The sequence below is a fragment of the Symphalangus syndactylus genome, chromosome 14, assembly GCF_028878055.3.
Source record: "Symphalangus syndactylus isolate Jambi chromosome 14, NHGRI_mSymSyn1-v2.1_pri, whole genome shotgun sequence".
Classification (NCBI taxonomy): domain Eukaryota; kingdom Metazoa; phylum Chordata; class Mammalia; order Primates; family Hylobatidae; genus Symphalangus; species Symphalangus syndactylus.
In genome coordinates, this window is record NC_072436.2 from 9,398,392 (window position 1) to 9,412,302 (window position 13,911).

The following is a 13,911-nucleotide window of genomic DNA, read 5'->3' on the forward strand; positions in this document are numbered from 1 at the left end:
CCACACCAGTCTACACGGGCACACTGTGTTTCAGGCCTGACTCAGGCAGGTGTCCCTCCAACCCTCCCACGGGCACAGTGACCTCCTGTGGGTCATCATTTTCTTCTGTTTCACCCAACTCCGTACTTTAGAAATGCCTAGAGCTTTGGCTTTTCCATCACACACGCTGGCTGGGAAATAGCTTTTCTGCAAATTGTCTAAAAGCGCGTTTCAAGCTTAATTTTTAGCAGCTAGAATACATTTAGCAAATCAATTTCATAAAGAACCCCAACATATAAAAGAGGGAAAGTGGAGCTCGTCTCCCTGGAATAGGGTGGGGCCAAAGCCCCTCCTTCCACATCCACCTCTAGGGGCCAGTCGGGACAGCCTGACCTCCCGCACTCCTGTTCTCTGAGGTCCAGGAGATGCCTTATATACCTAGGACACATGATTTGGATGTCACACCTCATGTGTCCCTGGGGCTTGTAGGATAGCAGCACAGACTCTGGGCTCTCAGACATCCTGGCGGAAGCAGGGGAATATTTAGAAGAAATAAGCCAGAAAGTTCTACTTGGCAAAAATGGCCAGGGGTACATAGTATCCACACATGCCCCTCAACACAGAGTTCAAAATCATCATGAAAAAATGTTTGAAAAAAGGCCGGGTGGCTCATGCCTATAATCCCAGCACTTTGGGTGGCTGAGACAGTTGGATCACCTGAGGTCAGGAGTTCAAGACCAGCTTGGCCAACATGGTGAAACCCCATCTCTACTAAAAAGAACAGAAAAATTAACTGGCATGGTGGTGCACTCCTGTAATCCCAGCTACTCAGGAGGCTGAGGCACGACAATCACTTGAACTTGGGAGGCAGAGGTTGCAGAGAGCCAAGATCATGCCACTTCACTCTAGCCCAGAGTAGGACTGTCTCAAAAAAAAATTTTTTTTTTTTTTAATTTAAAAGGCAATAGATGTAATCCCAGCACTTTGGGAGGCTGAAGCGGGCGGATCACGAGGTCAGCAGTTGGAGACCAGCCTGGCCAGCAAGTAAAACTCTGTCTCTACTAAAAACACAAAAATTAGCCAGGTTTGATGGCATGCACCTTTAGTCCCAGCTATTCTGGAGGCTAAGGCGGGAGAATCGCTTGAACCCAAGAGATGGAGGATGCAGTGAGCCAAGATCATGCCACTTCACTCCAGCCGAGAGTAAGACTGTCTCAAAAAAAATTAAAAAAAAAAAAATTTTAAGGCAGTAAATGTAATCCCAGCACTTTGGGAGGCCAAAGCGGGCAGATCACAAGGTTAGGAGTTTGAGACGAGCCTGGACAACATAGTAAAACCCTGTCTCTTCTAAAAACACAAAAATTACCAAGGTATGGTGGCATGTGCCTGTAGTCCCAGCTACTCAGGAGGCTGGGGCAGGAGAATCGCTTGAACCTGGGAGACAGAGGTTGCAGTGAGCTGAGACCGTGCCATTGCACTCCAGCCTGGGTGACAGAGTGAGACTCCGTCTCAAAAAAAAAAAAAAAGGCAGTGGAATATGTACTGTGAGATGAAGGCAGTGGAATATGTACTGTGAGATGAAGGCAGTGGAATATGTACCATGAGATGAAGGCAGTGGAATATGTACTGTGAGATGCCACTTACGTGGAATTTGTTAAAATCACACACTATGCATTTATAATGTGTGTGTGTTAAATATGTGCAAATGTGCTTGGAATGGACTGGAAAAACAGCAAATTCAGGGAGGCACTTGTCTCTAGGGAGAAATCACTAAAGGGCCCTTCAATTTTCATCTGTGACGTTTTATTTAAAGAGGAAAACAGGCCACAAATGCAACAAAATGTTAACAGTTGTTACATTTGGGTGGTAGAAATGCACTCTGGGCTGTATTACTGCGTGGTCCAAATCTTCTCCAGATTCACAAAAGGAGATGACAGCACCCCGGACGGAGTGGCAGGTGCCACCGCTCCCCTGCTCCATGTGCCTCCTCCCCGCGTCCCCTCACCTGTCTGCGGGAAAGTGCAGGTCGCCACCGGCCCGGTGCAGCTCACTGCCGTTCTCCAGCCTGGCCAGCGCGTCCATACGCTTCACCATCAGCTCCAGCAGGTCGCTCATCTTGCGCAGGACGCCGCGGGACTCGGGGCCCCCCATCACTGCGGGCAGAGCGTGGGTATGGTTAGGGGAGGCCCGAGCAGCCTGGAGGCCACCTGAAGCCACCTGGTGTCTGGGCTGGGGCAGCTCAAAGCTGGCCCCGAAGTCCCCCAGCACCAACACCAGACCCCAGCCTCAGCCCCATCTTCCCAAGCACTCCTGACCCCTTTGCTGCATTGCTTTGTGGTGCAGAGAACAGCATCGTGGTGGAGTGCAGAGCCCTGGGCAGCCCTGCTCTCCACCAGCCGTGTGACGTTGGGATCAGTTCCTAAGCCCTCTGGGCCTCCATTGTGTCAACTGTAAAATGGAGCTTTAGATGTAACCTTTGAGGTGCTCTGGGGCCCAACAACCCTCATGTCCGTGAGATGGCAGGAAAGGCCCAGCACTGGGACAGAAGTCCCAGAGCCCCCAAACGGTAAGCTCCAGGCAGGACTTCTAGATCAGGGTTCCTACAAGTGTGGCCAATCACCCAGCAGCATCTGAATCTTCTGGCCAGGCTGTTAAAATTCAGATTTCTGGGCCTTGGTCTAGATTTGCCCATACAACTCTCTAGGGCCCGAGGCCCAGGAATCTGTACTTTTCTTGCTCCCCATGGATCCAGACATGCAGGGAAGTTGGGAGCCTGTGTTCAGGGGCCCAGGGCCCTGTCGCTTCCCCAGTCCTCCTTCTCCCGCCCAGCCTCTGGGCCCTAACTCCATCTCTTCCCCATCCCTCTTCCCTGGACCCTCCTGTTGGAAACCATAATGCATGTGTTCTGAACCTCAAGCTGGTCTTTGGGTTCCCAAAGATCAACTGACAAGGGCAGGTTCCCTGGGGCTGAGGCGGCTGCTCTTCCCTCTGCTCCCAGCCTGGGCAGGGGAGACCTTGTGAAGAAGAAAATTAAATGAAAACGAGGCACTTCGACCAAGATCCCGTTAGCCAGCCTGCAATCCTCCACGGCTGCCTTTCTAATCATTGCCAATCATTAGCGCTGCACGTGCCAGGTGTGCAGGAGCGAGTTCTCGCCTTCCTTTTTAATTAAATCTGAAGGCTTCACATTGTCCCTCCACACAGTCCATAGGGTGCTGGGCTCCAGGCACTAAAATCCCCAACTCAGCTCCTCCCAAACCCCTATGGGTCAGGCTTGAAATCACTCCCCCAAAATGAGCCAAGTCACCTGGGGACACGAACCTTTGACGCTCCCAGGCAGCCAGTCCAGGGGCCCAGTGGAGGATGCTGTGGGTTGGGCTCCCCAGAAGCAGAGCCTGGGGCAAGGGTTTGAGGGTGAGTAGTTTAACCCGGAGCTAATGGAAACCCCAGCAGGAGAGTGAAGAAGAGAGACGGGGAAGCTGGGGAAGCTGTGGAAAGCTGCACTGCTGAGAATGTTACCATCCGGGCGCCCAAGCTCAGCCCTGCTGGGGAGCCCCGAGACCGTGTAGAACACACTGCAGTCTCCCCACCTGGGGAGGAGTAAGGGGACTGGGGCCTCTGCCCGCTGACCCCCACGTGACCGGGCCAGTCATTGAATAGCTCTGAGCTTCAGCATCCCCGTCTCAAGGCAAGAATAACAGGCTCCATCTGCAGACCACAGGACCAGGAAGGTGACAAGAGAGAGGCCACTGAGAAGAGGCAGAACAGGGAGAGGAGAGAGGGAGCCAGAGGCGCTGGGCGGAGCAGGGGCAGCCGGCGGCCTCTGCATCACCGGGGCTGTTCTCACACCTCTGTTTTGCTTCTGCCCTTTCTTTCGTGGCTCCGGCCGGCCCAGCCACTGCTGCTGCGCTCCCACCCTGATATAAGTCACCCCCTGGCTGGGCTCCCCTGCCAGGTGAACCTGCCTGAGGTCAGAAGGGAGGCCACAGGAGCTGGGGAGGGACCACTCACACACCTTGGAAATGCCAGCCAGGCTAGGGCTGCAAAACAGGAGAAGCTGCGATTTCCTTAAAGACCCAGGGCCCCTGGCTCTGAAGAACAGGCACGAATGGGAGCAGGGGGGATGTGGGGGGCAGAAGAAAAGGAGGAGAGAGAGGCAGAGATGCCCAGGAAGGCTCACAGATGGGGTCGGGTATTGGAGAAAATGGACATATTTCCCCCCACCCCAAGAGCTGAAGGAGCAAAGGACCTCCCCACAAGTCCCTCTACAGAAAACAGAGTGGATTTTCAAAAACTCAGCTGGGACCGGGAAATTTCATACTAGCGTTAAATGACCCTAACTCAGGTCTCTCCAGCCTCTCAGGCCCTCCCCACGCACTCACACACTCAATCGGTTAATCTGGGCAGCCCTGGTGAGCCATCGCTCATAGCTTGGGCTGGAGCAGTCCTTCTCCAAAGGAGTGGGATGAAAACAGGATATAGATGGCTCCCTCTCTCTTTCAGCTTCCCAGAGTCGGGGGCAACGGTTTACCTTTTCAGATCACTCTCATTTCAGAGATGCCTGCCCAAGCCCATTATCCAAATTCAATACCGAGCTTGCAACCAGTGCTTGTAGCACAGAGTAAATGAAGAGATTCCCATCATTTCAGCTAAAAAAACTGGAGGCATCAGATGACCTGCCTGGCCACTGCTTTCTGCAACTCCACAGGACACCACTGGTATCGTGGCCGCCTAAAGGGTGTCACAGAGTCGTGCAGTGCACAGCCTGCCTGGCCTCACTGGGCAGCCCTGGTGGGCTGTCACTCATAGCTCGGGCTGGAGTAGTCCCTTCCCCAAAGGACTGAGATGAGAAAAGGAATTAACAGCCCACAGCTAGGACACCGTAGCGGTGCCGTGGCCAGAGCACTCAGGCCTGACTGACCACAGAGCCTGGTCAGCAGCTCGTTCCTGCAGACGCAGCACCCCAGTGGTGCTGAGCCCACAGCGTGGCTTTTGGGGTGACGCTGTGTTCCCTGGAGCGCCTCAGGCCTGGCACCCTGCCTGCTGCACTACCGGTCCCACTCTCCAAGCCCGCCCCAAGCTTCCTCTGCCCCTGCCCATCACCTGAGCACCTCCCAGAAACCTCACGGTCACAGCTCCCCACCCACACCCCACGCTCCCAGTCCCATTGCGCAGGCTGAAAAACAGATGATGAGCCAAAAACTATGAGGTGCCTGTAATCCCAGCTACTTTCAGGGCTGAGGTGGGAGGATCCCTGGAGCCCATGAGATTGAGGCTGCAGTGAGCCATGATTGCACCAATGCACTCCAGCCTGGGCAACAGAGCGAGACCCTCTCTCAAACAAACAAAAACCCTGAGGACATACAGAGGCATGGGTCATTGTAGCCTGGGTTTCACGATGACCATGCCAGCGGAGCCAGATCTCCCTTCTGTAGTTCTTCAAGCCCCACCCCATCAGACTGGACCAAGGCAGTAAGAGTCCCACCCGCCAGTGCCAGGGGCTCGGGAGCTGCTCCCATCTCCTGCAGATGGCATGGAACTCCAGAAACCCCTGAGACCTGGGGAGACAGCCCCTACACCCCTTCCCAATGAGCCCTGGGGGTACCAGGCACATTTTCTGCTCTGGAAATGCCCAAAGACAAGGCAGGGGGTGGGTACCCAGGAAGTAAGCAGGTCACGCCGACCCTCCCCCAGTGACCTACTCCCCTAAAAGCCACCACTGGCCCCAGGACTGTCGGCAGAACAAGCTGACATCACTTCCCCAGGGTCACTTCACCACTCTTGGCGTCAGCTAAATTGAAATATATTTAATGTGAGGCCCCAGTGATACATCTCAGAACAGGCACATGTTCCCTCCATATTTCCATATAAATAAGGAAAGCTGGGACGCTGGGAGATACAAATAGATCCTCTCATTCACAGACGGGGTGTGTTTATTACCCACGGAGGCCCTGTCCCCTCCCCAGACGCTCTTTGTCTCTGTCTCTCTCATCCTCCTTCGTGCCCCTTTTCTTGTCCCCATCCCCACCCTTTACCATTGGAAATTGAACGAGCCCCCATCTCCCCAGAAAGCAGAGACCTCCCTGGCACTGAGAAGGGAGCTGTGGCTGGGTGTTTGTGCAGCTGGAGAAATGCACACATTTGTCTCTCTGTACTTGCTCACCGCAGAAACCAGCTGAGGCCATGGGAGCTCTGGGCTCCGGGCAGCAGAGAAGACAAGGACAGGCCGTGGGAGGCCACACTAGACTCTTCCTCAGACCTCTGGGCCCCAGTCCCCCATCCATCAAGCCTGAGAGAAGAGCCCCAGGGCGCCTTAGTACCAAGGGCCAGAGCCAGGGCCATCCACGGAGCCAGGGAGCCTTCCTCAGGTTCAATTCCTGGTGGAGGCCTGGGAGGTCTGGCAGGGCCCAGTAGACACATGCAGCTGTGCCATGGACCTTCAGCCGACAGACCCCTCCCAAAAGACAGCCTTCTATCACTACTTTTTTTTTTTTTTTTTTTTTTTTTTTAAACCTGAGATGGAGTCTTGCTCTGTTACCCAGGCTGGAGTGCAGTAGTGGTGCAATCTCAGTTCACTGCAACCTCCTCCTCCCGGGTTCAAGCAATTCTCCCGCCTCAGCCTCCTGAGGAGCTGGGATTACAGCATGTGCCACCACATCCTGCTAATTTTTGTATTTTTAGTAGAGACGGGGTTTCACCATGTTGGCCAGGCTGGTCTCGAACTCCAGCCTGGATAATGAACAAAATGTGCGTTATCCAACAACACAAACCTGGCCCAGGACTTCCCACTCCTGACCTCAGGTGATCCACCTGCCTCGGCCTCCCAAAGTGTTGGGATTACAGGCATGAGCCACCACACCCAGCCTCCTACCATTACTTCTTCAAGACAAGTCAGAGGGCAGGAAACAGCCTCACAGCCCTATCTGCAGCCACATGGGGAAGGAGGCCTAGGAGAGAAGGGTTGGAAGGGCAGGAGACAGGAGGAGGGCCTGGGGTAGGAAGTGGGGCAGAGCTGCCTGGGAGGGGGCAATGCCGGAAAGCCCTCCCCAGAGCCCAGGCCCAGCCCAAATGCAGTAAGAGGGAATGAAGTCAGATCTCCTCCGGATCATGATTCCCCATGCAGCCTCCTCTCTTGAATCTTTAAGATGAGTGTGCAGAATACAGAATGAGATGTCAGTCACATTTCATCCCCAAAGTATGCGGTTTATCAGGAAGTATAAACAGGCACAGAAGAGAATTTGGAGGCCTCACACATAGACCACAGTCCACAAGAGGCTGAATGACGCCCTCCTCTTCTTTTCGAGAACGTCTCCTCCCTCTCCCTTCGCAGCCACAGTCCATGTGGGACCCCGCTTCTGTCACCGGTTTTATAGGGTGGGAGAGATTGTTTTTCCCATTTGTATGCAGATTGTTTTGTTGACAATGCAATTTTTTTTTTTTTTTTCTAAATAGCAGGGCCTTAGAGGGTTTCCTTCTCCTGATTCTGCTCTGGGGTTGTCCAGACTCCGCAGATTTCTTTTGGGTAACAAAATGTGCATTATCCAACAACCCAACCCTGGCCCAGGACTTCCAAGATTCCTCCCCAGTCCTGATTCAGCCAAGCAATTTGCCAAGCACCTCCCGTGAAGCCCTAATCCTTCCCTCAGGCATCTCCTAGGTGGAAATGCTGGCACCTCCTAGGTCTTCTGCAGGGCTGCCCCAGGCACTGTGTGGGGATGTAGTTTGAGGGGCTTCTCTTGCAGGATCAGGATGTTAAACCCACACTGCACGCTGCTTTCCCGGCCTGAGTCCCTGCCTTGGGTCTGCCCAAGCAAATTAGCTTGATCCAAGGGTATGAAAGAAATCATGGAGGATGATGCGAATCAGGATCTAAAGTGAACCAGGGTCAGCTCTCCTGGGTTCTCAGCGGCCCTTTTCTTGTCTGTCTCCTCCTTCTCCCGGACTTCAGTTCTGTATTCCAGGCACTCAGCTTCTGAGGCCTGGGAAATGTGAAAAGACTGGCTTGGATAAACTTGGTCTGAGAACTAATGTTACAACACGTAGAATCTCCACTCCTAGGTATACCCAACAGAAATGCCTACATATGTTTACCAAAAGATGTGCACTAAAATATTCATAGCAGCACTGTTCGCAAAAGCCCAAAACCAGAAACAACCAAATGCCCACCAATGGTCGGATGGATAAAAATATGGTGGTGTAGGTCAGGCGCGGTGGCTCATGCTTGTAATCCCGGCCCTTTGGGAGGCCGAGGCGGGCGGATCCCGAGGTTAGGAGATCGAGACCACGGTGAAACCCCGTCTCCACTAAATATACAAAAAAATTAGCCGGGTGTGGTGGCGGGCACCTGTAGTCCCAGCTACTCTGAGAGGCTGAGGCAGGAGAATGGCGTGAACCCGGGAGGCGGAGCTTGCAGTGAGCCGAGATTGCGCCAGTGCACTCCAGCCTGGGCGACAGAGCGAGACTCCGTCTCAAAAAAAAAAAAAAAAAATGGTGGTGTACTCACACAATGGAAGGCTACACAGCAAAAAAAAAAAAAAAAATGCAAGTGACTACAACCACATACAAGATAGTGAGTCTCACACATGTACTATTGACAGAAAAGACACACACAAAAGACTACTCCTGTATTAATTCATTCTCAGCGTTGCTACTAAAGACATACCCGAGACTGGGTAATTTATAGAGGAAAAAGGATTAATTGACTCAGAGTCCAGTATGGCTGGGGAGACCTCAGGAAACTTACAATCATGGTGGAAGGGGAAGCAAACATGTCCTTCTTCACGTGGCAGCAGGAAGGGGAAGTACCGAGCAAAAGGGAAAAAGACCCTTATAAAACCATCAGATCTTGTGGGAACTCACTGACTATCACAAGAACAGCACGAAGGTAAACCACCCCCATGATTCAATTACCTCCCACGGAGTCCACCCCACAAGAGGTGGAGATTATGGGAACTACAATTCAAGATGAGATTTGGATGGGGATACAGCCAAACCATATCAACTCCCGAAATGATTCCATGTTCATAAAGTCCAAAAAACAGGCAGAACGCTTCTATGTGATCAGAGGTCAGGTCATGACTATCCTTGGGTGAGTAATGACTATGAAGTGGCATGGGGACACTTGGGGACTGATCACGTTCTGTTCCTTGCTCTGGGTTGTTAGTTGCATGGATTGTTCATTTGTGTATATTATACCCCACTAAAAGTTTAAGCCCATGCACACGCACACACACATGCACACGTACACACAAATGCACACACATGCACATGCACACGCACACACACATGCACATGTATACACAAATGCACACACATGCACATGCACACACACACATGCACATGCACACGCACACACACATGCACACACACCTCTAGTCCGATTGTATGACCTTGGGCAAGTGCTCTCCCCTGTGTGGTTCCATCCATCTTTAGACCCAGACCTGCAGCTGGGGTTGGACCCCCACCCCCACACCCAGGCAAAACTGCACAGCACGGAGCACAGCAGGGCTCCTATACCCCTTGCACTCTGGGGCACTGAGCCTGATCCTGCCCAGATGAGGCTAGAGCCATGGGGGAGGTGAGTTACTTTGACTCTCCAACCCCCTTAGGGAGACAGGCATAAAAACCAGAGCCCGGCCAAAAACCCCTCCTCTCCCCCATCCTTAATTCCCACCTCTTACACCCCTGACCTTTCTGGAGGTTCAGCTTCCTCAAGGCCTCTGTAGCAGCCCACCCAGATAGGCACACCTCCTTTCCAGGGGTGGCAGCCAAGTAGTTTATGAATCTCTGTCTACACCCTATCTTCCCATGCACCACTTTTCTCACCAGCCCTCCCCGAAGCCACCCTTCCGGTGCACCTTCATGACTGCCCCCTCCCACCCCACCCACCTCAATCCTCAGCCTCTCCCACATAGACATTCCAGCACCTCCTTGGTCCTCTTTCATAAACACGCTTTGCTGCAGTGCCCCCATTTCAGACTCGACACATCCATTAAGTATTGATGGAGTGCTCGCCGTTTGACAGATGCTGCTGAGGCCCCTTCCCGTGCTTTATCTTAGCACAGCCTCGCGACGAGCCTGGGAAGTGGGTATTACCATCCCCATTTACCAGAGGAAAATTTGGAGGCTCAGAGATTGAGGAATCTCTGCGAGTCAGAGACGGGATAAATTAACTTACACTCAGGCTTGAATGACTAATAAGTGTGAGATTCCTTCTGAGAGCTTTTGCGAGTTTAAAGAAGTGCATGTGAAACCAGAGGAAGGAATCTAATGATGAGATGACAGATGGCATAATAAGAGCCCCTCAGCTCCCACCCAGATGACAACCTATTTAACTTGGGATGTCTACAATATTCATCGCTGAGAACAGGGGAGCCAGATAGCCAAGCCCTGCAAGTTCAAGAAGGTGGACTTCAAGGAGAGACTTCCCCAGAGGGGTAGGGGAATCTCACAGAGACAGCCCTCGAACAGTTCCAGAAACCTACTTGCCTCAGTTTCCCCACTAACCCATGTCCCTCCTTTTGACCAGTGACCAAAAGAACCCCCATGATACAGTGGGCAGGACTCAGTTCTGACCCCCACCCCTCCTTAGGTGAGATGAGGTGGGGCTGGGCCCAGCTTCAGGAGGAGGGCTCCCAGTTGGTCACTCTTGTGCCACGTGGCACCAACCATGCTGGGTAATGTCCACGTGTGAGCCCCTTCAATCCAACCTCTGCAGAAGGTCACTGCTGTCCTTCTCTGTAGGGAAGCCAGGTGACTCGGCCAAAGGCACACAGCTGGTAGGTGATGACCAGGACGCAAGCCCAGACCCACCAGACCCTCAAAGCCCATGCTCTGATCTCCATTCCACTGCCTTGCAAATATCGGGCGGGCAAGGAGTGATGGGGCCTGGGAGGGAGCTGTGTCCCAGGAGCTCAGAGATAAGACATTTAAGGCCATGGCCAGGCCTGTTCCCACGTGGCCACAGCCTGGGCCAAAGGCAAGGAAATGTGTGCCTCAAGGAGACAGGTGTCATATCCAGAGCCTTCTCACCGCTGACACCCAACTAAAGAAGCAACACTGGGAGCCTCTTCTGAGGCCTGGAAAACTCTGGCTTAAAGGCCCTAGTCTGGCCTGAGAATCCAGGCCAGAGGAAACCTGATGACCGCAGCCAGACCAGAGCCAAAGTGCATGGAGGGTCATACAGCCCAAGCCCAGGCCCCCTCCACTCACATCCACCTACAGGGCGGCCAGAAAGCCAGGTACAGGCCTAGGCTCAGAGGCACTTCCTCTTTGACCCACAAACACCCTCACTCATCTCACACTCCCCTTGCCCCACCAAGGTACCTTCTGTGCGGATGGTGAATGGCGAGTCCCCCAGGCGCCGGGCCGAGAACTGGCCACCCAGAGACGTCATCAGGAAGCAGAGAGTGAAGAAGCCGATGCCCAGGACAAAAAGCCTGCGGAGAGGAAGGAGGCGGGTCAGGAGGGCAGGAAGGGCCATCGTGCCCTGGCGCTCCACCAAGCACCGGCTGCACAAATGCTTTAAGAATGAGTGCATGACTGAAGGAAGCAAGGGAGAATGAAAGGATGGGGGCTGAGCTCCAGGCCCAGGAGGGCTCCCCCACTATAGAATAAAGAGAGCTCAACTACGAGACGCTGGCCCCCAGCCACACGAAAAACCACAAGGCAGAATGACGCACACTTAGGCATGAGGCAGGCGGGCTCTAGCCTCCAGGCAGAGCTGGTTCATTAACAGCTGCTGTTCTCAAAGTGCGGTCCCCAGACCAGCAGACAGCATCACCTGAGACTCCTTAGAAATGCCAATGCCAGGCCCAGACCCCAAATTACTGAATCAGATACTCTGCGGTGGAGCAAGCAAGCTGTTTCAGCAGTCTCCTGAAGATTCCACTGCATGCTGAAGTTTGAGAACCAGTGATGGACACAGCAGGGCCCGAGGCCAGCCAGAGGGCAAGGAATTGGTCCAGACAAAGCCCACCTGGACCCCATCAATCACTCAGGCCACCCTTGGTGCGGTGTGCAGAGGCCTTGCTGCAGCAGTCATGAGCTTGTTTGAACACCCCCATCCACATCCACCACTAGATGGTAAGATGTCCAGGACAGGGCCACACGGCCCATGCCCAGGCTCCCCCCAACACACATCTCCCCTAGGCAGGCATGCCCAGGGTCATCAGCCCGCACCACGGACTGGCCAGGGTGTCCTCATACCTGTGCAAGGGGTGTCATATAGGTGTGTGTGCTGTCACACTGGATGGGAGGGAGGGCTGGCCAGAACAGGACCCCTGTTCCTGCCTTCAACACGTAGTTATTGATTATCCACCAAGAGCCAGGCTCTGGGGTAACCCCAGGGGGACAGCAGGGAAGAAGGCACAGAACCCTTCCTCCCTCAAGTCCAGACCCAGGGTCCTGCTGCTTCCCTCATCAATCCTAGGCCCCAGACAGGAGAGCTGAGCTCACCAGCACAGCCTTAGGACTCTTCTGGGACCTTGAACCTATCAGAGGACTTGATGAACTGGTAGAGCTGAGGGGCGCCCTCCCACCAACCCCAGATCAGGGTGAGGAACCCCATCTTGTGCGGAGTCAGGCTCCCTGGAGAGAGTCCCACAAGTCACGCCAGAGACCTCAGGGCCTTGCCCCTCCACTCCCCGCCCTCAAGTTCCATGCTTGTTTGTGTCTTTATGCAAGACTTGCTTTATGCATTTTAATCTTCATTATTTGAAACTGGCAGAGCAGTATTTAATTAAAATTTGGTCCATTAAAGAAAACACATAATTGCAGAAGAAAATAAGCACAACAAAATTCCCAGCCCATATTTAAAGGAAGCTGTTAGAGATTTGGGCAGGGAGGAGGAGAACCCCAAAGCAGAGAGGGGCTTGGGAGCTTCCCCAAGGAGAGACTCAAAGACCACACCCCCAACAGGAAGGACAGGAGACATGATTCAGTAGGCGACACCATGCAAGGGACACTTCCCTCAGCGCAGAGGGATGCCTCACAGAATTCCACTAAGCCTGGGGGTGGGGCTCAGATCTTGGGGTCCCTCGGAGGAAGTCAGGTGGCTCTGGAGACAACAGCCACGGCCATGGCACAGGAGAGGTGCTGTCCCATGCTCAAGGAGATCCCAGGGGAAATCAGCTATTTGTCCTCCCAGTCTGAGGACAAGGACGGACTCCCCCACTCACGTCTCTAGTCCCTGGGGAAGAGGCCAGGGGAGTGAAGGAGTTGTATTTAGAGCTGGGGACCTGGGCTGCCTGCCGGGATCCAACAACGCTGCTATGAGAAAGGTGTCTACCCCCTTCAGCCCAGAACCTGAAGCCCCCTAACACACCTCATCTGCATCTCCCTCTGCCAGACCCCCATCCTGGGGTTCAATGTCCCCCAAGGCAGCTGGGGGCCGTTTGGAGTGGATTCAAGTTAAAATGGTTTCAGCCATCCATGTATCCACTCAAGCAACATTCCAGGGGCACTATGGAATAAAGACCCTGCCAGCAGCCCTGGGAAAACCAGAGAGAACAGGACCCCAAGCCTGCCTTTGAGGATGAATAACCTGGGGTGCTGTGATTGGAGCCTGCCCCCCACCTTAACTGAAGGGACTCACTGATGGCTGCGGGTCTCCGGGCAGCCCAGGAAGACCCTGGGGTGAAGCTACACAACTTTGGTGACCCATGCACCTCTACCCCCAATCCTGCCTTCAGATAAGGGCCTGAAAGAAAACCAGGACAGGACCAGACAGGGAAGCAGCCCTGGGGCGCGAGCACTGTCCGTGGTGCTGGGGTCTCGCGGCTGCTTCCAATCGCGCCAGGAAACACCCAGCGGCCCGGAGGGCGGCACCGGGATGGGGTCGGAAGAGAAGGGGCGAGGACCCTCCAGCGTTCCCAGTCAGGCCAGGGATTCAAGGGCTTCCCTGGAGGATCAAGGCCCTTTCCAGAGATGCCC

General features: G+C 53.9%; 1 protein-coding gene across 6 annotated transcripts in view; it reads right to left on the reverse strand.

Annotated features, from left to right (window-relative positions):
* MGAT5B (alpha-1,6-mannosylglycoprotein 6-beta-N-acetylglucosaminyltransferase B) overlaps nucleotides 1-13,911 on the reverse strand; it is an 82,944-nt gene that overhangs the window by 66,987 nt on the left and 2,046 nt on the right. For 4 of the 6 annotated variants that reach the window (XM_055242115.2, XM_055242121.2, XM_055242117.2 and 1 more), the window contains exons 2-3: nucleotides 11,305-11,417; nucleotides 1,985-2,132 (exon numbers count right to left, since the gene is read on the reverse strand). In XM_055242115.2, the coding sequence (XP_055098090.1) occupies nucleotides 1,985-2,132; nucleotides 11,305-11,417 (261 nt within the window). Of the gene's footprint in view, nucleotides 1-1,984; nucleotides 2,133-11,304; nucleotides 11,519-13,911 lie in introns of those variants that run through there. The other 2 variants (XM_055242116.2, XM_055242120.2) reach the window with 2 other exon arrangements.